Source organism: Crocodylus siamensis, chromosome 4 (assembly GCF_052110815.1).
Source record: "Crocodylus siamensis isolate JL-2025a chromosome 4, ASM5211081v1, whole genome shotgun sequence".
NCBI classification, from domain to species: domain Eukaryota; kingdom Metazoa; phylum Chordata; order Crocodylia; family Crocodylidae; genus Crocodylus; species Crocodylus siamensis.
This window is the reverse complement of record NC_143398.1, coordinates 178753671-178780659: the sequence shown is the minus strand read 5'-3', so window position 1 is coordinate 178780659 and position 26989 is coordinate 178753671. Positions and strand designations below refer to the sequence as shown.

The 26989-nt window shown below is 40.7% G+C and overlaps 1 protein-coding gene across 1 annotated transcript in view; it reads left to right on the top strand.

Annotated features, from left to right (window-relative positions):
- DRC11 (dynein regulatory complex subunit 11) overlaps positions 1-26989 on the top strand; it is a 185543-nt gene that overhangs the window by 18143 nt on the left and 140411 nt on the right. The window contains exons 3-6 of the mRNA XM_090041693.1: positions 6432-6759; positions 12613-12732; positions 14193-14384; positions 16831-16902. Coding sequence (XP_089897819.1) covers positions 6432-6759; positions 12613-12732; positions 14193-14384; positions 16831-16902 — 712 coding nt within the window. The remainder of the gene's footprint in view (positions 1-6431; positions 6760-12612; positions 12733-14192; positions 14385-16830; positions 16903-26989) is intronic.

The following is a 26989-nucleotide window of genomic DNA, read 5'->3' as shown; positions in this document are numbered from 1 at the left end:
GGGCTGCTTACTGAGTTTTGACAAGCCATCAAGGGCTGCATGACAGGCAGCCAGGGGCAGATAACTATTTAATTTTCTACATTTTTAGGGGCCCTGTGGGCCAGATAAAACGGCCTGGTGGGCCGTATTTTGCCTACCGCTGGTCTAGCCATAGACCAGCTCCTCTTTAGTAGCTGATTATTTTCTCAACTGTGGTTAGATTTTAGAAACAAATGGCTGTATTTCCACCTATTTTCTCAAAGTAATCTAAGATACGAATCACAAACACATCACTCTTCCTCCAGCAATGTCTGAATGTCTGCCATTCTGGTTAAAGGCCAGTAGGCTGACCACCTCAAAGACTAGAGTGAAATACTCAATGGAGTAAATCAGCCTCCCTGTAGTGGGTTCAATGAAGGTATCAAATTGCACCAGCTGAAGATTTAGCTCTGATTGTTCTGGTTTTGTTTTTAACTCTTCTCTCTTTTCTTCAGTATTTTATAGTTCATTCTGCGTCTCCTGGTATGTTTTTCCTTTTTCACTTTTATTGACATTGATCATTAAAGCTGGAAAAAAAAATCACAAGCATATCATGGTTTGCACATACTTGAAATCAATCTATACCAATGTGCTCATAGTAATTATCTTACATTTATCCGATATCTAACATTTTATGGAGCGAATTATCTCCCTTGTGTTAACATGCCTTAAAGGGTTGGGGGGTTTTTAAGAATCATTCAGAAATATAAAAGAGAACTAAACATTAGCTGTCACAGTGGGGGGGACATTTGGCTTTCTCCAGAGTGTGAAGCGGAGAAAGATAAAGAGAGGTTATTGTAAATTGTAGTGGACAATTGCATAGCCCGTTGCTGTTGCATTGCTGTCTATTGTCAGCTCAGAAACAACCTGCATTTGAAATGTTTTAGCCTGAGGATACCCACTGTTCATAAATCAGCCTTTTAGTTGTGGGGACAGCCCAGAGACCAGACATCCTCAAAGATTTATAACCTTCCTGCTACAGAACTGATTCTGGGTAGACATAGCTAGCAAAGTACAATGCTGTATTGTGTTCTTCTGTGCTAGAATACCCCATGAATCTCATTGGTATACACTCATCCGAGTCCTAAATTCTAAGAAAGTATACAAAACCCCCATTGATCAGTTGGGCAAGCTGTCAGGTCAAAGCTAATGGTGCTCTTGTTTGTGCCAATCTTCCTTACTCTACTGGTCTCATTTTGTTTATCTCTTGCACCTGGGTTAATTGCTGCAATCTACCAATTCAGTTGGTGCAATGGGATGTAAATGAAGTACGAAGAAAGGCGGGGGGGGGAAGATCTGGGTGGGCTATACATACATTCAGAAATGCAAAACCAGCTGCATCCTGCAGACACCCAGGTCAACAAGAAGTATATACTTAAAATTAAAAAGGTCTCAATTCAGTAACAGGGCACAGATTATTAATATGTTTGCTGACCAGTCAGATTGAGACACATCTCCACCAATGTCCTAAAGAAATAATAAATACCATTAAGCTACTATGTTCAAGATAGAAGAAATTTCTACATATTGTCTTATCAGCAGCATAGCCTCACTTTTGCTACAAATGCATCATATTATATTCTAACATTATATCATGTTCTAAAATTGGTAGGGCTGCAAGTATAATGTTAATACAGATTCTGACATATACACTTGATGATAACCCTGCAGGTGACAACGGCTTCACAACTTTATCAGATTAAATACAGAAACTACATTCTTGGTACCTACCTATCCCACCAGCAAAGTGTCCTTTCTAAAATGGCTCCGAGACAGATAATTCAATCATATCTTTGTGCTGCTCCCTTACTCTTGTATTTGTTAACACAATCCAATTTATAGATACAAGTGATAGCAACAAGGGCTGGGTTAAGCATATCTAAGGGCCTTGTTATACATTAATTTTAGCTCCTGAAGCTCTTAACCCCTGGATTGGCCACACACTGGGTGTGTCTACATGTTGCCCTACAGTGACATAGTGACATGCTACGTCATATGCCATGCCTTAATACTTCCAAAAGAAAGTACTAAAGCACAGCGCTGTAGCAATGGTGCCATACGGCAATATGTAGATGCACCCATTAACACCTAAAAAGTTTTAAGCACACTTTAGGCAGCTTAAAGTTACACCACTCCAGGGCAGGTTTATCTCTGATCCAAGTTACTCAACTCATATGTACCCACTCCGCACAGATGAGCCAACCAAGTTGTAGTCCTCCAGCATCTGAGGATGCAGTGTCTCCTCCCCCACCCTCCTGTTCTGTGCTGACAAACTTTCTACCCCTGGAACTCCACTGCTGGGAGGGGGGAGTTTTCTGGCACCAAGCAAACTCCCCCTCCCGTTCCTGGGGGTGTCCCACTCCCAGGGGTGCAACCCTGTGCAAACAGTCTGCAAAGCACATGCCTGCTTGTTAGGTCACAGAACATGGACATGTCTAGGAGTGGGATCTAATGGGAGCCGATAAGCTGAGGCTTCCTTCCTGGGAAAGGGGTAGTAGTTAACCCTAAAGTTCCTTCCCTCACTGGTCCCAGCCACTCTGAGAAGCACAACCAACACTCCCTACACCCAGGTTCCAAATCCCAATGTATTATAGCATGACACCTTTAATTTTTTTCCTCTTTCTAATTCTTATTTTATCTTTCAGTGGCTGACTTCCTTCATTTTACCACCCTTCCCTCACCACCATTTCCTTTCCACCTTCCATTCTGTTACCTATCCACATCCCAGTGGCGACACATAGGGGATGCACAGGGGTACACGTGCATCCCCTGAGAGTGTGGTGCACTCTTTGACAGCATTGGTGCACCCCCTGACAGGCTGCGCTCCCCGCTTAGGCAGTGGGCAAGGAGAGCAGGCAGGAATTAAAGTGCCCCATCTGCGAGCGCCAGCCGGGGAGTGGGAGCGCAGGATGAAGCACTGCGGCCACTTCTGGGAGCCCCACGGCCACTTCCCGGTTGGCGCTTGCAGGTGGGGCACCCTCCTGGTCACTGACTGGTTGCTGGGGGGGGCATGTGCACTCCCTGACTAAGGTGGCACCAGTTGCCTATGCCGCATCCCATTAACTCTCCAGCTCCCATATTCATGTTCCTGCCCCCACAACCCATCTCTCACCAGACTCCCATTTACAGCAGGGATAGAAGCCTATCCTGGCTCACCAGCTTTGTAGCAGCAACTCATAGTTGTGCAGGTTGTGGACAGTCAGAGAAAGTTTTTAGTCTTCAGATGCATCTGCTCCAAACTTGAACATAACACTGGCCAATCAACATTTGAGCAGTTCAATGTGCAACTTGTAACAAGGGCCTTTAAGGGTCCTTCTGTTGAATATCTTTGGCTCAAACCCCTATCTCCTGGAATATTCTTGGTTCAAAGCTCTGGGAAATAATAATAAAGCTTCCCTGGTTGCCATTACAGGCAGTTTTTCCTTCCACACAAGCACACATGAGTCCTTTGGGAACAAGGACTAGGGGAATCCTTTCAATCTAGAAAGAAAGGGGAGTGCAAATAAAAAAACCCATGAAACAACAGTATATACAATTTGTATGCAAGAAGTTGAGCAACCCAAATTAATACACCAACAGTTTGGTCAATACCCTCTCTCTGATAGTAAGTATCCAGTTTAGAGAGATCCAGGACCTTTTCCCACTACAAATTCCACTTATTAAAAATCTCACTCACAGGTTGTGGTGGTGTGGCAGGATGCGACCTAGGAGTGCCATGAACTCCCCTAGCACCCCCTACCTACCGTGCCAAATTGGTTTCAGTGCACCCTCACTATCGCCCACCACATCTTTGATGTTGATATAGTAAAAAGGGAGGCTGCCTTTTTACCGTCTTTGGCACGCTGCCCTGAGATATCGCCGTCTGTGCCCTGCCTTCGCTGACACTGTTCACTATAGCCTCTGGGGCCACATGTGGGTCCTTTGGCTCGTCTCTCCCCGTTGCCTGTGCCCTCACGGACACGCTCAGGCTTGTCTCAGCTGTCTGCCTGCGCCCTCATGGGCGCTTCCTGGCTTCCCTCGCGGTCGACACCTGCACTAGGGCCTCTTCCCTGCGCTGTTGCCCGCACTGGGGCCGCTCACCATCCCACAATCAAGGCGCAGGTGGCTGTAGCCATGCCTGGCCTCCAGACACCTTTCTCAGGTCTTGCACCCCACTGGGGCTTCTCACCAAGACTCAGGTGGCCGTAGCCATGCCTGGCCCCCCAGACTCCCTTCTCAGTTCTTGCGCACCACTGGGGTTCTTGCCTGCACCCGCACTGGGGCTTTTCCCTCACGACACTGCCCACACTGGGGCTGGGGTCAATACCCCCCCAAAACGCAGTGTCCTCTCCGGCGCTGGGTCTCCACGCTACTGTGGAGCCCCTATGAGGCCTCCTCCAACCCCTACAGCCTCACCCAGTCCTCTGGTTTTACACCACTACAAAACAGAAAACTCACACTCCTGTGCTACAACATAAAATTCCAAGCCAACTGGTTATCCATCATTTATCTCCCTACCAGGGTTTCCTCCACCCAGTATCATCAAGCAGACGCTGCTCAGGCCATCAGGCTTCTCTGGTCTGCCTACTCCCAGCAAAGCTCCCTCTTCCTCAACTGCCAGAGGGGAACTACCTTGGTCTCAATCTGGCTTGTTTATATAGGCCAGGCCCTGCCCCCTTCTGGTCAACTGACCAAACTGCTGTTGCCCCGGCAACCAGCACCTGCCTTTTTAGGAGCAGGGCACTTCAGTGTCCTGTGACAGGTGGCTTCAGTGGTAACCAAAATATTGTGGGATGGCTCTCCTTTGTTGGCCAGCTTCAGTCTTCAGAAAATTACTCTGCCAGGACTGGTTCAGTGATTTCAACTTCACTTCCACCAGTTAGGTTGTCAGAAACACTGTCAAAACAGCTCAGTAATACTAACAGTAAGATGGCCAAGACTTTCTGTAAAACAATCTGCTCTAGACTGCCAAAAGGGCCTTTTCCAGGAGTCAGATCAACCCCTCCATTAGTGATATCTCAAGCAGGCCTCCTGTTTAAATCCTTCACTAAAGCTAGGAAATCTCCTTGTAGGAAATAGAGAACCAAACAGGACCTTTGGACAGAATCCCTACTACCTCATATATGCATATATCTAAGTAAAACCTCCAGTTTTGAAGAACTTAGTCAAGACAGGTAAAAACAGTACTATTTTCCTCATTTTGCATATTTGGAACTGAAGCAAAGAGAGATTAAATAACTTGAATAAGGTAATAAAGTCTATGTAAAAGTTAAGAAATGTAACCAGATCACCTGCCTCTCAACCCAGCATCTTAACCACAACAATCATGCTTTCCTTCATTTGAAAACTTTTCTTACCTTTGTCTTCCTGTTTAACTAGTTGTTATACAGGTTTCCCTCGCTTTATGCTGTAACGTGCATTCCTGGAAAACAGCGCATAAATCAAATTCTCGTAAAGGTAACCCACTTTACAACGTAACAAATAGGGATACGTTCCAAGACCTCAACTGTACTGACCCCCAGACCCATTTCTACCACTTTTAGAGGACAGTTTTGGTACTTGCCAACAGCAGACAGTACACACAAGGACAGGGGATGATTGTAATGGGGGTGGAAAATACAGAAACATGTCGCAGACAATAAGCGAGAAGCACAGATCCACACAGGAGACTATATTTTGGTGCGCGTCACTCCCACAACGCAGCACACAAAGCAGCTGTCTGCAGGCTTCCACCAAACCGACTGCATAAGAGTGAATTTACCTCGCATACAACAAATTTTTGGTATAAAAAGGGTCATCGTATAATTCACACGTACAGAATCCACATAAAGTGAGGGAAACCTGTATATCAGCATGTGGGAGACAGAGATACAAACCTTTGTGACAAGGCAGTTCCTTTTACAGTTCAAGATTTCTGACACGACTTAAAGTGGACTTTTTGAAGAGGAATATTCCATTTGTCACAACTTCATCTTACAAACAGCATCAACAGTGGCTTTCTGACGTAGACACCACAAAGGCACATTTAGTTCTGAAGCAGCCATTCTAGAAAGGGTGGTCTGAGAGAGAAGCGTGCTGATACTGCCACGACCAGAGGAACTGCTTGGAAATACACGCAGTGCCACTGAAAACCTTCAGTTTTACATTAATTAAGCATTATATTTCTAAACTGCTTTACAAGTAGAGTAAAAAAATGAAGAAGCTGTTGTTTATTAAGTACCTCTTTGCCAGTATCCTTCAAAATACATTTGAAATACGTGTTTAAAAATCTTTCTGGAAATAAAATACATTGAAAAATCTTTCTGGAAGTATCAGGACTTGCGTTTATTTGATATCTAAGCTTCTGGAGTCCTGGGCACATTCAACCCCTATGTCTTATGTGGTAATTATTAACTATATCTGAAGCTAAAATATTCTCTTCTCTTTTCTATTAGCACTTACAATAAGATGTGGGCAGAAGCCCAGGAAGGCCTCAACGATCTGCTCCAGACAGAGATAGAAGATAAGTCCCCAAAACCACTGAAAGATCGCCCAGTAGTGTTCCAAATGTTAGCCACTTTCTACATCAAGTATGTGCAAATCTTCCGTAACTTGGAAACTGCCTATGACCAGATTGTTCATCCACAAAAACGGTTAGTGATTCGGCAAGTCTTGGAAGGAGTAATGGGCCGTATCCTGGAGCTGAAAAATGAAATGGTCGAGTTGGAGAACTCAGAATTCCATTACTTTGATGATATCCTGCAGGATCAGAAACTCTGCCCTGTATGTATATTTTTATCATAAATAGGTTAGAAGTATAGAGTCCTATATTGTAATGTAAATCCATGTAGTTCTGCTGAAGTCAACTACATGAGATGCACTGATATCATCTCATCTAAGGATCTAGGCTAGTGTATATCTGAAAGGTAGTACTAGTAAAATATAAAAGCTAAACTGAGTGTTAGTATAAGTAGCACAGCACCATCTACTTGAATCAAGCTACACCAGCGTAGCTTAATAGAGGACATGGCTTGTTATATGGCAACTAGTTTGTTGCATGATAGGTACTTATGGTACTTCAAAAATATGCAGAATGTATGTGTTCTAGCAGAGACTTTTTGCACTGCAGCAGGCTTCTAAAAGTCAGGCTGCTTAATCAATATCCTCTGTTTCTATGCATCTGTAATAACACTGAGGATGGTGCTCCCCTTCCTTATTTAACTTGTTCATTCTGAGCTAATTTGAAATCAAAATACCACAGTAAGCTTCAGTGAGAGTAATAGCATCACAAATTCATTCATAATTTACTGTAGGATCAAACTGGAGAAGCTGAGCCACTTATGATTGAATGACAGCCAGTTTGAAATCTCACTTTGGTTTGCTTCTTGCCTAAGGTGAATTAGTTTGAGCACTTGCCTCTTTCATGCCATATCCAGATGAGCACAGACATTTGGTTCCCTGGGGACAAGTATCAGCAGCACACCTTGCACCACACCTATTTGTCCCTAGGGAACACCTGTGCCATTCGCACTTTGGCACACAGCAAGTTACCCTGGCAGTGGTAAGGGAGGATGGGAGCAGCATCTGGGATCTTGAGGGCCTCCCAAGGCTGCAGCAGTGGTGATCCTGCTGGGTGGAGCCTGGTTGGCAGCCGCAGCATGGTTCTGGGTGACCCGGCTTCACTTTTCAGCAGTGCACGCTGCCCATGCATGTGCTGCTCCGGGTTTTTTTTCCAGGGGTTTTTTTGACCCCTGGATATCCTAGGTCAAAAAAAGAACCTGGGGAAAAAAACAGAGCAGCACACACATGTGGAGAACATCCTTGCAGTGTGGAGAACACCTGACTGTGAGATACGTGGAACTCCAAACATGTTTGCAGCACCACACACTGCATGGCTGTGCTTATCTGAATGCACCCTCAAAAGGGAAAAATAAAATTGGTTGTGATCCAGTAGTTAATTTTCCAAATTGCCATATATGAAATCTGGGCCATATCTTTAAATGCAAAGCAAGTAGGGGCTAGGCTAGGAGCCCATTTATTTTCTAGGGAAAAGATTTGCCTTCTGCCTTGTTGGAATAATCCATATAAAAACTTTAAAAAAAGCTCTGAAAAACAACCTGACTAAACTTCAACCCAGATGAATATGGTTGTAACACAGAACTTTGCAAGTGCAGGTAATAAAAACTGATTAGAAATAAAGGCCATTCATTTGATAATTCCTTTTCTCTCAGACAGCTCCACCTATTGTCAAAGTTGGGTACTGTTGAGAGTAGCTTTTCTAAAAGAAAAATAGATTTGTAGCTCAAATGAGTACTGATTTCTAGATCTTAGCTTTAATGTAAAATAAATTGCCTAGAGGTATCTTTTTAACTTATTATAACATTCATTTTTAGGTTTAAAAACACTGCAGCTTTAAACTATGTATTCATTTTGTCTTGCAAATCATGTAATGTGTATATTTCAATCTAATCTTTTTTGTGCTACTTTAATCATATGACAACTATTTTAGCCATCAGGCAGAATATTAAAGAATGTGATGACATCACTGCAGTTGATAATTCAAACTACATGATTAAAATTACCATATTTAAAAAGATTAATGTATTTTCATGACTTCTAAGTCCACTAAGGGGAAAGAGTTTGAAAATCTGAAATATAAAATATTTAACATCCAGTGTTAAAAAAAAAAAAAAAAAAAATCAGGATAAATTCTTGACTCTGTTCCAGATGTTATCACTAAGGTATAGCTGACAAGTAAAAGGTACCACTGAGACTCCCAAGATATTTTTTTTAAATCTGTTCTTATCAGTGAATGCAACTTAACTTCTATTATATCATCTGTAGCAACACTGGTTTCCATAGAAAGTTGTGCTAATTGCTCATAAAATGACTCCAGTTCCTTAAGTGACCTGTTCAGAGGTAACTTCATGCAGTGGCCCTTATTTTCACTAGTGGTGAAGGGCCTGAAACCCAATATACCAATAGCAATAGTGGGCAGTACAGAGTTTCAAAATTGTGGGCATCTTCTGTTGTATGTATAATGCCAAAAAGAAGCTGGTGTTATTATTTCTTTGCCACTCAGAATTCAGGCATTATATTTCTCCCATCCTTTGCATCACCTTTTATAATTTAACTTCAAACATGTGCTCTGCCTGTCTCTGGAACTTGTAATGGGTACTTTTAAATGCATTTATATTAACAACTTCTCTGATGTTTCATAATGTTGTGTGCTACGTAGTGATTCAGAATGAAAAGAAGGATTTACTCTTTGCTTCTTAATGCTCTTAATTCCTCCTTAAACTGTGCAGAAATTTTCCAGAGTGTTTTATAATTTACTAGAAGGTGTCTTACAACCTTGAAATATGTGAACATTCTCAGTGGTAGCTTTTGAATAACAGCATAAACATAGCGTGTACATCTCATTTCATGTTTTAACAACCAAAAATTTTGCTGAAGCAGAAATTGTCTTCTGAACCTGTTGTATGGAGAGGCTTATCTCACCAATTCTAGGGCCCTCAGGACAGAAGTCTGCTTATGGACTTGAAAACAGTAGAGCATACGTTTCCCTTCTGTGGAAAAAAAGCATGAATGAGACACTCATGTAAGAACATCTGTAGATAACCAAGAGGACAGCTTGAAACAGCAGGTCGAATGCCAGTCAAAAATTAAGATGTTGGAAGGAGCAGAGAGCAGTAACAGTTAGAAAACATCCCAGCCTCTGTATAGGCAATGATGTAACAGATAAACTTTGTGCCATGACTTAAGCCCAGCTTATAGCCTTCCCTTATGTAGATCCCCACTGCTGCAGTGGGAAAGCACAAGTTCCCAGAAATGCAATCAATGTGATTACTGTTAACATTCAACAGGCTGTTATTTTACAGAAACAGCTTTCAGTGGTGACTAAGCCTTTCATATATTTTTTTTGCTAGAGTTCATGAGGTACAGAATTGTACAGTATATCCAGAAGCACGTCCAGGATTTTGTAAAATGGGATGCAGGAACTGCATCAGTGCTGCAGGTGTAGAGCAGCCTCCCACTCCCAGCTCCCCCCACCCCACCCCCAGGGTGGGCAGAACCCACTGCAAGAGCAGCAGCAGCAGCTGAGGTCTTTTTTTAAAGTCTCTTAAATCAGATAATAATCTTCCCTCCCACTTCCTTACCCTCCGTGTTCTTCTTCCCTGCAATTTCTCATGTCCCCTGCCCCCTGCTGCAATTGTCCCCAGCTGACCTGGAGGCTTAGGGGAGTTCCAGAGCCTACTCCAGCTGGGCTAAGAGACAGTCTCAGCCAGAGACAGCAGAAGCGGTGGCAAAAGGATGGGGGGAGTACTTAGCTGATTTGGGGACTTAAGAAATCCCTGGCTGCTGTTCCTGTGTCATCATAGAAAAGCTACTATACCACCGCTGGATCCACCCCAGAGTATTTCCCTGTTATTTTGAGCTAGGCAGTGGTATTCTTTTTGTCAGATTCAGTGCTTTTTCACCTCCTGCTTTTGTTCCCTATGGTTACCTCTCCTTAAAGTGACAATGAAGCTTCTATAGAAACAAAAGCAACAATCTGATTGCTTTAAATACTTTAGCTATTCCTTCAGTAAAATCTTTGGTAGTGGAACCATTTTCATCCAGGTCTAGTAGGAGTTCAAGAAAGACGCATTTAACTTTTTTTTAGCATTATGCTTGCCATGAAAGACTGCTGCTAACAGTGTATCCTTAAAGAGCTGTATCTATCCTAAGCATGTCCCTAACATGGTTTAAGCCATTCTGTAGTGCCTTTGTTTCCATTTATTCAAAGATCTTTTGGGCTTAATTTCCTCTGCATCTGACTAAGGCCATGGATAGGTGTTACATGTCTAGCAAGAAATACACCCTTTTAGTTAAGTAAAAAGCAAAGCTGTTCAAGTGGGATTTTTTTGTGGAAAAAGCAGGGTGGTTCCACAAAGAACCTCTTTACAACAGCAACTTCTCAGCAGCACAGGGATTTCCAGCACCACATGTAACACCTGTCTGGTTATGTGGAGCATCACTGGATGTACCTTGGTCCTCTGGCACCCCAGGAGGCTGTGCTCTGTGTCCCTGCCATGGCTCCAGAGACTTTGTGATTCACATCAGACTCTGCTACCCTAAGGAAGTGAAGCCTGGCCCACAAATAGCCATGTTTTTCCCCTGCTGTGCATTGTTCACCTTGTCTCTCTTCATGAAAGTCCTTCATGCCGAACAAATGGAGCAGGAATCTGCCACTGAGACCCTTCTGCCATGCCAAAAACACTGATTTCTGCTGAATCATCATCTCTGGCATTATTTACAAGCCAGGCTGCAGGGAAGGCAGCGAGCAGGGGGGTTTCTTTTACAGGTCTTGATCCAGGAAAACTTTCTGTAAGGAAAATATGGTAGATGGTACAGTACAGAAACCAACAAGACACTACAGAAACCAAGCAAGCATCCGTGGGGGATTGAGTTTATGTCCAAGTCCTTCTTTTTACAAATGGCAGATGTGATGGCCAGAGTGAAAGGGAGGCTCCTCGGCACTTCTTCCGAAACAGAGGCAACACTGGAGCCTTGCAGGACTGTAACATAACCTGTGTGTGCTTAGTGTTGAGATTGGCTGCTGTAATTCATAAAGACCATGGTGGAGACCAAAAGGAATCCATGAAGCCCACCTCCTGAAGTAGAGCCAGTATTAGAGCCCTTCCCTGCTGCCAGTCTCTGCTCTGTGGCTTTGGCAGCCCAGTACCGAAGACTGAGCAAGGAATCCTTGGTGGGTATGTTTCCATGGGCAGCCAGCTAATCAGTTTTTTTTTCTGGACTGGGTTGTCCTCGGGAACCTCCAGAGACAAGGGCCCCTGCAAAGCATGGTAGGATCTCTTCACACCAGACTCATGGATGAGGAGCATCAATTGTGTGGGCTCTTGCAATGCTTTGAAGCACTCCAGACAAAAGGGCACTTGAATGCCTGTACACACATTTCTTGCCATGTTTTCATGGGTGGTGCAGATCGTAGCCAAGGAGAATGGCTTCTTTCATCTTCCAGAATCAGTGTATAATGCTGCAGGAATATAATCAGTGGAAATGTGAGCCAGTTAGACTTTTTAGTATGTAGATGAATAAAGACAGGAATATTCAATCATTTTCAACTTTGAGAGGTCATAAGGTATCACAGTGAATAGAAAAGATTAATAGAATTACCTGTATTTAATTCCTTGTGAACATTTAAAAAAAACAACTGATTTGTTTTCCAAGATGCTGAAGTGGAGGATTGTCCTAACATGTTTATTAAATTCAATGGAAGTCACTCTCTACATTTTTAAATGACTAGCAGACTCCCTGTCCCCCCAAATGTTCAAAATAGTTGCTCAAAAATAATTGCACAATTTAAAATGACGGCTGGGGAAAATGAATGAAAACAAAAACAACTTCTGGATTTTCATGGTTCAGAAAATGAATTGATTTTTTGTTGTTCCTGTTGATTTAAACTCTAAGTAATTGCAAAGTAATGGTACAGCAGCTGTTACACAGGTCAAGTCACACAGCTTCCCTAAATTCAAGGATTCTGAGGTCAGATTAATCAGTCTGAAACCAAAAGGTATTACATGGTTGTAGACGTGGCTGTAAAAGTATCCCATGAATATTTCTCTTTCCTAGGAGCATATAGAAATCCCTATCCCAAGGTACTTTATTAAGGAGAAGCTCAAGGTCCTGAAGGAGAGGGAGAAAATTCTTGCTCAGATTTTAGTTAATGCTGACATGCAAGACATTGAACCGGTTAGTACTCAAACATTCGGTAATTATCTAGTCATTTGAAACTAAACATTTTTGTACCTGTAAGAATGAATGAACTTCACTTTCTCTATAACCAACCTGAAAGAAATTGAAGTGAAAATAATTTTAGGTAGTATACTGTATATTTAATTATTGACAGATGAACCACAATGGAAAAAACATACCATGAATTTATTTCTGCCAAATTCAAGAAATCATGTTGTCAGTCTGAGTAGGATTAAAATGGTAACTTTAAAATAATCTGACTCCATTTTATTCTGTGCAAGTAACAGGAGGGATAGCACTACGGGCTCAGTTCAGTACATTACCCATGTGTATGACTGACTTTACTACAGTGGAATTACTTGTGTGATTAAAATCAGGCATGCAATTAGGTATTTTGCTGAAATGTAATAGGAACAGATCATTCTTAGTTTAGGTTGCATAGGTATTACCCCTTGCTTTCAGTGCCTTATGCCAAAAAATGTAGCATTTTCTTCACAGCTGTAGTTGGTAGGAGTAAGAAAATTGAAATTTAGCATGGAGGTAGGCTTTAGACAGGAGATATGCATTTGAGTGCCTGTGAAAATCATTTTTTTAAATCTGATAACATTAAGCACCTTTGAAAATACAGTATTATATATGTGCAGTATTCCGTATAAGATTTCCCTCCCTGATAACCTGAAATGCATGACTGGGCATGTACGTCTCCGTGACAAAAGAATGACCAATTAAAGTTGAATCTGCCAGATGGGGAGCCCCAAATGAGCAGTTTACATGTCCTGCACTTCTTCAGACCTGAAGAAGGAAACCTTGTACCCAAAAGATTGCCTAACATCTCTCCTAACTATATAGTTGGTCCAGTAAAAGATAACACCAAAAAACCCTTGCTTCTTGCATATGTATTCATATTTCCATCTACAAGACTTCTTGTCATCTACAAGACTTCTAATATGACAGAAAACTATTACAAAGAATCTAACTTACAAAGCATATGCTAAAAATTAAATAGTTCAGGAAGGGACTGCTAAGCATGTCATTTGTATATGCTTGTATTTGTCCTTCTATGACAGCCAGATGTAAAAGTTTAGCACAGCCTGCTTAGCATAAAAACTATTTACAGATGTATCAAATGTGGTACTATATCCAGCAGCATGTGTCAAAAACAAGAGAGGAAAATTTTCTGCCTTTCCAGAAATTGAATTGTATGCCCCAGTGACACATCCAGGGATCTTTTGCTAACATGAGATGGTACTGACATATGACTTTTACCTTGTTTGCAATGGGGCTACTTTTATCTCGAAGGGCTTCCACTAAAATAACCTTATCTGTTCAGTTCACTGGAGCACACAGTGAATAAATGTAACATCTAAGTTTTCAAAATGATTTTAGAAAAGAATTCTTAGGAACTGCGCATCCTAATAACATGTTAATTTATCTATTTATTATTGGTTGTGTTATAGAAGAAACATATGAAGGTCATGACTTTCAAAGAAGCCATTAGAATAATCCAGATCTCTGAGCGGGCTCGGCAAGGTCGCCTAAGGGCTGAATTCATGAAACAAATCTACCTGGAAGAAAAGAGAGAAAGACAAGCTAGACTCCACGGTGGGAAAAGTCCAAATCTGGATGCTTCTGCAGTGTGTATACAAAAGGTGAAATGTGTATCTGTAAGAACAATAATGTTGGCAGAATGGATATAATGTGCTTATTTTTATTCTTGTGAACAAAAGTAAAGCTTATAGTGCATAGAATTCTGAATTGTCGCCCAAGTCCAGTACATATTTGTGCCAGGGCTGTTTTGTCCCAGGGCACACCCTTGCACACACACTCTGGTGCACAGCAAGTTGACCCAGGTGGTGTAGGGGAGGCTGGGGCAGCACCTGTGCTGGCCCCAGCAGCCTTACCTGGGGTCCTCAGGGCCTCCCAGGGAAGCAGCAGTGCTAGTCTGGCTGCTCAGAGTCTGGCCAGCAGCCAAAGCATGACTCAGGCTCCATGTCTGGTGGCACATGCTACTGCTGCATACACTGGACTGCTTTTTTCAGCAGCGGTTTCTTTTTACACCAGGATCTCCTGGTGCCAAATTTTGGCACCTAACTACAAATTAGCAGCATGGCAAAATGGCTCATGTGCACTATATGTGGTTTGTGGCACCTCAAACTGCTTTGAGGCATTGCAAACCACATGTGCATGCTCATCTGGACATGCCCACTGAGGACATCTCAATTGACACTGGACTATGCACTAAAATCTAATTGAATAAAACAATCCTGTTTTAGTGAGGAGATCGATTAGAGAACCTAATCAGTCTTTTACATCTGATTTTTGTGGCCCACACATTTTCCTCTCTGACCTCCACCTTCAGATCCCAGTGCATCTCAGGTGAGTTGTGTATTTTTGAGTAAAAGATACTGTTTTCTGTGGACAAAGAGCCCTTTTCTAAAGAAGCAGTAGGAAGGGGAAAAAAACCACTGAGAAAATATAGCCAATAAGTAGAGGCCACTGCTAATCTTCATACCCTTAAGTATGAGTAGCTTTATGCAGGCACTCAAATATAAAGTCATAGAAAAATAGGGTTGGAAGGGGCCTCAAGAAGTCCTCTAGTCCAACCCCATTCCCAGGATCCCCATCAAAGCCTTTCCAGACAAGTGTTTGTCTAATCTGCTCTTATAAGCTTTCAAGGATAGATTCCATAACCTCTTCAGGAAATCTGTTCTGATGCTTCAACACCTTTGTAGCTAGAACAATTTTCCTAATATCAAACCACAATTTCCCTAGCAGAAATTTAAGACCATTGCTTCTAGTCCTATCTCAATCCTATTTATAATCACCCTTCAGGTATTGCAAGACTATCAACCCCCCACTCCATCCCCATCTCCTCTTCTTCAGAATAAATAATCCCAGTTCTTCTAACCTTTTTCATTTAAATCATGTCTCCTAGACCTCTAGTCATTGCTTTGCTTTCTGCTAGACTCTTTCTCATTTGTCTTCATCCTACAGGAAAGGAAGTGCCCAAAACTGGGTTCCAGATACACAGTACACTACATGAGTAGTGCTGAATAGAACAGAAGAATCACTTCCCTTGATTGCAAGTGACTTCCCTCTTAATGCAGTGCAGTATGCTCTTGGCCTGATTTTGAACAAGAGCATACTGGTCAGCTTCTAGTTCATTATAACCCCCAGGTCCTTTTCTGCAGTACTGCAGTCTAACCAGTTATTCCCCAGGGGGCATGTCTACACACAAATTAATGCACTGTTGTTACTGCACATTAAGTTTAGCACCTGTAATAACTGGTACTACTGCACAGTAGTGCCAGTGCATGGTCTTTTAGTGATGCTAATGCACAGTAGACTAATTCTACTGCTCATTAGCACAACTTTTGCCATCATGCACTAATGCACAGAATTAGTCTACTGTGCATTTAGTTGTCTCAGGTAGATGTGCCCAGTCTGTATGTATATATGTGATTGTTCTGTTCTAAGTCAATTAATTTAGACCATTTTTCCAGTTTATCAAGATCCTAATCCAGTTTATCAATTTCCAGTTAAGCAAGGTCCTGAATACCAATCCTACACTTCAGAATATCAACTCCACCGAGTTTAGTGTCATCTGCTCAGTCCTATCCTCCAAATCATTAATGAAGATATTGAACCCAGGACAGACCCCTGAGAGCCTTTAGACATTGAACCATTGACGATTAAAGATCCATACAGTGATGTATCCATCTTACAGTATTTTTGTCTAGACTGCATATATATTTGCCTAATCACTAATTCAGTGAGAGCATTGGACCTCAGATCTAAATATGTTTTCAACTATGACTGCTTTATGATAAAATCTTTGTAAGGTATTGAGGGTGAGAACAGAATACCAGACTTACAGAATTTGTTTAATTGTTTAGTTCTATCCTGATAAGCTATAGCACCCTAAGAAATCCTTGCGTCTTTAAAAAATACAGCAGATGGCAACCTGTTAAAGAGTAATTGCTTCAATTGTATATTCTGTTTTTCCTTCCTCTATTTGTTTTTTCCTGTGCCTGCTGCAGTAAGGAAACTGTAACAAGGTCCATTTATCTCATTAGAGTTGTGTTTACAATTCAGGTTTGGCGTGGTTATATCCAGAAGAAGAGAACTGAGAAAATTAGAGATGAGGAAATGATATTTCTGGGAATGGTAAGTTGTGCTGCCTAAAGTATATAAAATATTTTTAAGATTTTGCCTTTTAGAATTTTATCATTAAACAGGAGAAAACAAGAAATTAATTCATAAAGAAGTCCACCTATTTGAAAAGGGTCTCTGTGATTAAAGAACTAAAATGATGGATTGTTCCTTTACCACACCATTAATCTTGTAATGAAAACTTCTGTGTTATACATAGATCCCGTGTCTACACTAGTGTGGATTCAGCCAGAATAACATTTGCCCCAGGCTTAGGTGAATTTAAGGCAGACATGGCAAAGGAAAGAAATGATGCTAGATCAGTCTTCAGCATAAAATGTCTGAGTACTCAGGCTGCCATAATTCTGAAGCAGAGTTGAAGCTGTCAGATCTTTGCATCATGCCCCTGTACAGACCCATTCTCATTGCAGGTGTATGGTTGGGGAAGGAATAGAAGAAGGTGCCAAAACATATCCTCTGGTCCATATTGGTAGAAATAACTAAAACATCATCTCAGATTACATGGCATGAAGAGGCAAAAGACAGATGTAAATCCATGTGACCTGTAGGGGGAAAGAAGGGCCCTGGAAAATCAACTTCCTATTCCAACATCATGTCTTACTTGCATGGGTTGAGAAGTGTTGCTTTCCCCTGGCTTCCTTGTTCCTAGGATATGGAACTTCTACTAGCGGTCAGCTGGAAATGTGAATAGACTTTTGCTTTACAACTGACATTCTCTTCCTTCAAATCCATTATCTGTGCTCCATCATTACTCTTTGGTTTTTATTTCACGTGATACTGCACAGGTACCAAAACCACAAGCTTCTTTTAACTACTGCTACAACACACTGCGGGTGCATCTACATGTGCATTTTACTGTGGAGTTAACTAATTAGCTGTACAGTAAAGAGTCACAATCTAGATGTGCACCCCTATTAGGGCACAGTAACCCAATTAACTCCACCATAGAATCATCTGCCTGGTACAACTACTATCTAATGGTGAAATATTTACTTGCACTCAAATGCATGTGTAGACTGTAACAAGGCTGGCTGGGGCACAAGGGTGCTACAGTGTGGGGAGTTTATTCAGGCACACTAATTTCATACGTAGATGCACCCAGTTAGAACTAAATTTCAAACAAAGCCCTTTTACAATATTGCCGTACAATAATATTCACTGACAACAATAATATTCACTCTATTTTGTTAGCTTTAGTCTGCTGGGCATGATGTTTTATATTCTACAGCTATTAAAATATAATTAAAGAAAATCAGAATTAACATTTATAACTAAACTCTCTACTTGCTCCAAACATAGTTTGTACAGTTTTCTTACTAAACAGTGAAATTATTCTTAGCAAGATCACACTTATGAAAACAAGTTCTAGCCCTAACAATATATTTACAGAAAAGGAGCATTACTTAAGAATCTTCTGATTCTTTCCACAGAAATAAATTAAAATTACCTAATGTTATATCAAGTTGAATGGGAAAATCTTCCCATTAAATAAAGTCTTCCCATCTTAAATAAAATCTTGTTATAGAATCTTTCCTTTCATTTCTCCTGTAGCTTCTATGAATGTTGTGGTCCCTTGTGGTCAGATGAGGAGTCAGTGCATGTTTTGATTGTCTCTGCTTTGTCACTGAAGTCTGTGAGCAAACTCCCAGAAACTTCAACAGGAGCAGACTCAAACTTCTAGAATGCTGGGATTTATTGAACATAAAAGTTTTGGAAAATATGATTTGGGGAATTTAAGAGATCATTTTTTGTCAAATTCCATAATGTTTACCTAAAAGACTTTGAGACCACTGTAGAACACTGTAGGAGATAAAGAGTTATGATTTGGTATATAGCTGCATTTTTTTTCATGGGTCTAGTATCAAGAGTGAGACAAATAATGGATATGAAGACAGCCAGGTACTATATACTTCAGGAAGCATAATCCCTCTCATCCCCATGAATGGATAAAAATCTAACATAGCATCGAGTCTATTTGAATCCTGACCTTCTTTTAGAAATTGATAAATGCAACTCTGGACTTAGAGCCTTTATTCTTTATCAAATATCTAATCAAAGAATATGGGGGAAACAGATCTACCAAATAAAAATTTGCCTTTTTTTCCAGGGTTTTCATAGTCCTGATTTGCATTTTTCCTGTATTTTTCATGGCGCATTCCCTTCTGTGGCCTCCAAGGGAAACGAGTGGCAAACAAGCATCAGTCCATTTTGATAGATAGGCAGTGAGCTCCAGAGGTCAAGCCCCTTTGATGTATGATCATGTCAGGCCTCTAAAAAATGAGCCCACAACTTCATGTGTAAATATGTTGAATTTGCTTTTCTATTTCTTTCAGACTTAGATAAATTAGAGACCTGGCCATCCACTAATTTAAACCCTCTCCAAAGCAGTCCCAACTTCTATTGCAATAAATATAAATTCTCTTGTGACTACTTTCAAATTATGTGTAAAGTGTTATAATTTAGATGATTCTTTAAAATAGACATTGAAATTCTTAATGACAATTTTGTAGCATTCAGTTATATTAATCTAACAAAACTGTGAACATACAAGAAACAAAGATGATTCAAGAACCATTCTGTCTCCCTTTGAATTCAGAGTGCTTCATGAAAGGCCATTATATTTGCTGTCTGCTTAAAACAGGGAAAATTCTATGTTTTCTGGGTTTGGATTCTGTTTATTTTGTCCAGAGTCAAAGTAGCCTATTTTCAAGAGATTTTTCTTGGCTCTAGAGCAAAGTCTTGCTGTTGTTATTATTTATTAGAATTTAATTGCAGGAACAGCATGATTCCCTCAGCGCTTGTTTTTCTAAATCTCAAATAAATCATGATTCACAAAATGTGCTTAATTTCAAAAAGGCAGCAGCCCCACCAGGAACACATATATCTTCATAACTGTATCCTGACCTGCTTCCTGCTCTTCCTCATACTTTTGCCATGAAGCTTTGTACTAGCAGCTTTATAGTTAAGGCTGCAACCAACATTCCAGTGTATATTCTCTCTTTTAACTACAACTCTGATGAGTCCACTACTCAGTCCACTACATTTGATTATCTTGAAAGTGCATGCTGTATCCAGAGGAAACCTAACTTTTTCCCTTACTCTCAGTATTTTAAAGGTATAGATCAGCCAAAGTGTGCCATGTTTCAGATTTTTGATTCTACCCCTCACCCTCCCCAGGTCTCCCTGCCAGCTGGGACTGCTCCACCCCATCTCAACATGCTGTGGCCCCTGGCACACATTTAAACACTGCACCTAGGAGCAATAAACTCCAATGTGAACTGTGCTGGAGCTTATTCCTATGTGCTAATTGCATATGTAGATGCACCCAGTGTCTATTTTTTTACCTATCAGAAACAGACAGCTGTTAAGATTTTGGTCATTAGGGGCCAAATTCATCCATGTTTTGCAGTTGGTTTTGTGTTGCCCCAGTGATACAAATCAACCATTAACCTGGCCTTACTCAATTTCCTTACTTGATTCCCTTGCTGACAGAGGTCCTGTTTTCACTGAAATCTGGGGGAGCTGCTTTCATAACATAGCCAAATCCTCTGAGGAACTAAGGGCCTCCTGAAGTCAGTGGGAGTTGAGGATAGTCAGCACATCTTTGATGATTCTCAAAACCTGGCTGGATTAATTCTTTCAGAAGTGTCGAATTGTTCTCCAGCTGCACTTCATAGGCTCAAAATGCAGATTAATTTAAAGAAACTTATATTAGAACAGATTTTCACTAGAGGTTATTTGCAAACTGGCTGCTTCTGCATATGTACACCCTGTGGGAAAGTCTGAAAAATCAGAGAAAGAGGATAGGAAGTATTGTATGCCCTGGAGACTGAATGTGATATTGTAAATTTGGATTGCCTTGGGCAACAATAACTGGTTGGTGCAGATTGTAAGTGTAGAATAGGCAGCAGGGATTGTTTGCATCTAGTGTTGGTGTGTCCATTTCACTCTACATTACAGGGGATTGAGGGATCAGTCCCACAAGGCAGTAAGCACTTTGTCCCCAATCTGACAAAACTAATACATGTTTAACTTGAAACATAGAGGCAGTCAGTCCCATTAAAGTTAAGTGCTTTACATATTTAAAGAATTTATGGGATTGGGCCCACAATTTGCTGGATGTGTGGATACATAAATACCAGCCTGGTCTCAAAGGCATATCAACTAGTGTATACTGTTATGCAGTTTTGACACTGTGCAGGATTTATACTCCTATCCAAAGGGAGTCTCTGGTACAATGTGTGTTAACATAAAACTTTTCCATATTGTTTTTTGGATAGTTATTCCTTCTTCTCTATGGTCTTAAAGTTAAAAGATATTAGGTGGTTTTAAATACATAACTTTTCTCTCCTATTCACCTCTTCTAAGCCTACCCTAATTTAGGCATGTTGTTTTGAGTAATGATTATACTTATATTGGAGGAAACAGTCTGGATTTGCCAAACATTTTTTTATGTTTTAAATTCTTAAAATACATTACATTTCAACCAGTCAAAAAAAGATCAGTATTTCCCAGAATAGTCTTCTGTGTAAACATTGGAGGCTAGAACTAAATACATAATTACATTGGATATAACAAACTGCAAACTCTATAAATAAGTAGAACATGAAATAATTCCAATCTCCTAAAAAAGGGCAAAGAGAAGAGCTGAGAGGTACCCAAAAGTTTGTTTGTATTAAACATAAGGATCAAATGCTTTTATCATGTACATGATGTTCCCGAATCCAGAATAAAGAGCCTTTTGTATTACCATATTTCAGTTTCCCACCTTCCCCCAATCAGCATGGGGATAAAAACTTTGCATACAGGGAAACCTAATTAAATCCACTTTCTGTCATTAAACTGCTGCCAGAAGCAGCATGTGCTTAGTAATGTAAATCAGGTATGAAATTGATTAAATGCAGCCAACACCGAGCATGATGGGCACCTATACATGTGATGGAGCTCTGCTTCGAAGCGTGCTAATTAGCACCCGTTGGTGCAGACTTGATTAATAGAGTCTGCTGCAAGTCTGCTGCAGTGTGCTAATTAGTATGCTTCAGCAGCCTCCATGTTGTGTATTTAGCATCCTTGCATTCCAAAATGGCAACAGGGGCTTTAGTTAAACAAGCTTTAGTTAAAATGCCCGCACCACTGTTTTGAAGCATGGGATACTGAATAGATGTGATGCTGCAGGTACTTTAATTAGAGCAGCTCTCAGAACTGCTCTAATTAAAGTGCTTCCCACCCCCTCCACCCCAGATCAGATGCATAGACAGTGAGTATAAAACACGTGGCATATATTGGGCAAACATACTGATAGGATTTTTTTTTTTTTTGGCCCTTAAAATATGCAGGTGCTCCTTCCATAGTAAATTGGCACTGGGCTTGGAGGTACTGCAATACCAAGCTGGCTCCAGGAGGGCCAGAGGCAGCCCTGACACCCTCCCCTTGATGCCAAAAATGCTTGATCCCAGCCAACAGGCCAAGATGCTGCGTGGCCCTAAAAAAAAACAAAACAGCAGTCAGTTGCTTCTCCTAGGGTGTTGCTGGCACCAGGCCTGGAGGTACTCCAATAGCAGGCCAGCATTGGGAGGGCCAGAGTGAGCTAAGCCGTGAAACCCTCCTCTTGGTATTAAATATGCTTGATTTTAGCAAAAGGCTGAAATGCTGGTAGAAACCCATCAAAAAGATAAGTCCAAGATAGCCCACCTGAATAAGATATATGGTACTGCCCATTGCATTCAGTCCTTCTCAGCATTTACTCATTTTCAAGCCATGATGAGCCACTACATTGAATACAGTTCAACTTCCTCTTCACTCCCACACCTGAGCTGTGCCTTCTTCCCCATATCCAGTGATACCTGTTTTTTTACCAGCCTTAAATGTCTGGCAGATATCACCAAATGACGCCCCAAACTGTTCACCAAGAATCCCTCTGTTGCCCCCTCACTCAGCCTGTCACATATGATTATTGTGGTCCTGGCCCCTCCATGAGGTGGAGCTGGACCAAGTTGCCCCATGCTTCACCTGCATATACATTTTTAGGGAACCCCAGGACTCACGACAAAAACACCCAGTTCTAGTCATGAATGGTGGCTAATTTGTAGGGCTGTACAAAGCTTCAGTCACTGATTTGATTTGGAGGAGATTCAGTGGCCAAATCTCTGAATCCAGATTGAATCAGGAGACCCATTCCTTTCTCCGAATCAAATTGGAAGCCTCTGAATCAATTTGGAGAGATTTGATGTTTCAGCCATAGACACAACTTCATACGTTTTTTCCATGTACCTCAAGGTCCCAGGTGCAGCTCGTGAATGCTGAAATGGTGGGGCAGATGGAGAGTCCCAGGCCCCCCATGCACTCAGCAGCAGACCCACTCCATTTCCAGGTCTGCTGAGGAGCGTGCAAGACATCCCTCCACCCCCCAGCTTGGTGACTGGTGCCTCTTCGGCCTGGGGGGGCACCCGGGGTCCCCCCGTGGCTGATCAGTCCACTTCTGGGTCCGCCGCCAAGTACTTCTGGTCCACTTCTGCATCTGCCCCATGGGACACTCCATCTGCCCCACCATCTCAGCATTCACAAGCCACGCCTGGTACCTCAAGGTACGTAGAAAAAACATATAAAGTTGTGTCTATGGCTGAATTGCTGATTCACCGAATCAGAATTGACTCTTCAGATTCAGCTGAATCAAATCGGGACAGTGATCTGAATCAGCGAATCGAATCACTGTTCTCTGAATCAGGCCGAATCCAAATCCAATACTGCCCACTTCACACATCCCTACTAATTAACACATGAATACTTTGTGGAAGGTATCTGGAGTACACATATGCATTGAGCAGCGCTGAGCTATGGGGTAACCATGGCTTGAAATGCTGTTGACAAGTTCTAGACTGATGGATCTGGGATGGAAGAGACTTTCCTGGTGGTAGAGCCACACAGCATGAACAAATGAGCTTGACTCAGTCGATTTGGAATTCAGAACTAATTTGACCTTAAGTCAACACCCTCCCCCCCAAAAAAAACCTGTGCTAAAACTTGCAGCAATTTAAAAAAAAGTGAAGTCTATGGATACCCATGGTAATTTGCCTATATGTAAATTATTAAAGACATGTTTATTTCAAAGTCAGTGCTTTCAAATTTGCCCATTACTTCAATGTGCTCAAGTAGAGCAGGGTCTGACAGTCAGGGCAGAGGCAAAGTCTGCAGGGAGAAGTTAGGGGAGCAGAGGGTGAGGGGCCACCTGACCCCCCAGATTTATTTTCCTTCCTGTAGCAGTGAAAGGGAGACAATTCAAATTTTGGAAGATTATAACAAATTTCTAAATTTCCATACATAGAATCTAATTATTGTGAGGTCATCTTGTAGTCAAGTAAATATGGCATTTTACCATTTGTATGTATTTTCAAAATCTGAAGTAATTTATGCTAGTTTTGGTAGGTTTTTTTAAACTTTTATTTTCAAAATGATAAGTTATTGGGAAGTAATAGAGGCTGTCTATTCCTCTGATATTGTGCCTTTGTTTTATGAAGCCATGCTAATATCTAAACAAGTGGCATTTGCAATCAAAAATATATGTAGTAAAAGAAGTTTGGCAGTATGCTCAAAAATAATATCTGAAGTAAAAATAACCATATATGGAATTCTGTCATTCTGAATAAAAATATATTTTTCCCAATTCCACACCAAAATAATTTTCTTTAAGCATTTTATAGTCTTTAATGTTCAATAAAAACTTTTTGTTAGAAAAAAGTAATGAAAACTGTAAATGGAGGCTTTTTCAGTCGTTTTCTACTATGTCCTCCTACCACAATAAGTATGGATATTTGTATGTGACATGTATTTTAATTGGCAGAGCCACTGCAGTGGGTCACATAGTGATGAATTTTAATGAATACAGTACATTTCATTTAGCAATTCTTTTTTGTGCCTAACCTGGACTTTAGAAATATAATGTATGTGGTGCTTTGAGGCTACCAATATGTATCCAGTGCAACAAAATCCAGTACTTGGATACATAACTTGAATTCACATAAAAGTAACCCACTTTACAATGTAACAAATAGGGATATGTTCCAAGACCTCGACTGTACTGACCCCCAGACCCACTTCTACCACTCTTACAAGACAATTTTGGTACTCGCCAACAGCAGACAGGTCACTATCATAATGGGGATGGCAACTACAGAAACACGTATCGCAAACAACAAGCGAGGAGCACAGATCCACACCAGAGACTATATTTTGGTGCATGTCACTCCCAAAATGCAGCACACAAAGCAGCTGACTGAGGGCATCCACCACACCGATCGTGTAAGAGTGAATTTACCTCACGTATAACAAGTTTTTGGTATAAAAAGGGTCATCATGTAAGAGTGAATTTGCACATACAGAACCTGCATAAAGTGAGGAAAACCTGTATTTTGTAACAAGAGAGACATGTTTAAAGTATATTCTCATATTTAGTTTGGAGGCATAAAGGAGTATCACAAAAAAAAATCCCAATTAAGTAATAGCATGAGAAGCTTGAAAGCAGACTAAGTGAATTTTCATTGGACTGAAGTTTGACATTCCATTAAGTAGAGTAATTGACCTCTGATGGGCTAGAGGATGAACTGCTTAACCCTTTCTGGTAAGCAGTTACTCATATGTGCAGTCATATTTAATTCAGTGCAACTGTTTGTGTGGGTAAGGGTGTCTGTAACCTGACCATTAAGAAATACGCTTTTTGCTGAGAAAAATGGCTTTCTACCAGAGAAGTGTATTGTCAAGCACATAAAAAAGACCAAAAAACCCCCAAATATCTAATAAACTAAATCTAGTTAAAGAATAAAACCTTGTAGATTATAAAACATTGAATTACACAAAAGAGAAATATATACACTCTAGAAATCCCATAAAAATCTGCAGTTTTGACCCACAGGACAGAAAAAAGAAACTGAAATACTTTGTCCTGAAAGAAGTAAATAAAAGTACAGTAAGACCTATCTTTCAGGGACTATATGAATATTGGTCCTGGTATATAACATAGAAAAATATATCTATTTATTTGATCAAAATCTATTTTTCCTCCTAAATGTGCTCTTAATGGAACAATTGAAGAGCAGTTAGTTCCACAGCATGGGGCATTCTATACACAGAAGTATAGCCTTAAGGATGTTCAGCCAGCCTGCACACCTCTAAGTGTTTTATAATGAACAATAAAGCAGTCTGGCTTGGAAAAAGAGTTTCGAAGCTGACTAAGCACAAAGTGAGTCTTTTCAACCTAAGGTGGTCTCCCAAAGTGAGTTTTTAAGTGAAGAGTATTAAATGAAGAGACGTTGCTTCATGTGGTCTTACCTTAAAAATGCAGGGAGCATCTACTTCCTCCTACTGAAAGACCTTTTTGTTCTATGAAACTTAAAATATTATTTGGAAAGAAGCAAAAAATAGAAGCAAGCAGCTTGCTCATCAGTATCCTTGTGACTGATGAGATGGAATAAAATTCTCTTTTAGACAAATGTCCATTTTGCCTTATTAATTTAAACAAGGATTTTAAAGACAAAGCCCATCAAACATTAGCTAAGCATTTTGAGTTAATGGACCATATAGTCCTATTTTCCCCACAAACTCAGGAAGCTTCACATTATGTCCTATTTTTACAGCAACATCAATTATTAATATGTATACTTTTGCTGACAGAAGACCTCTCTAAAAATGTGAGTTTCGTTATCCAGTTCTGGGTCATTAACTGTGGAAAGCTTGTAAATATAATGGTTTATTCACATGGGAAGCCTTCATTAAGATGCATTATTCTACAGCTGATGTGGCGGTTGTGCATTATCAAGTTCACTGTCTCCATCTAATATTTGCAATTTGTTTTTAAATGAGTTGCTGTTTGTTGGGGAAGTTAACAAATTTGAATTTCACATGGCCAGAGAAATTTCTTTAAGATGGAAAAATGCTTCTGCCCCCAAGGAAAAGCTATTTATTAACATCTCACTGGAGAATACCTCCCCCAGATTCAGAAGTAGCCCCATTAGAGGCATTCAGAGAAACAAAGTGAAATAGAATTTGGTTTTTGGTTTTTTTACTAACATGCTCATTTAGTATATAAATC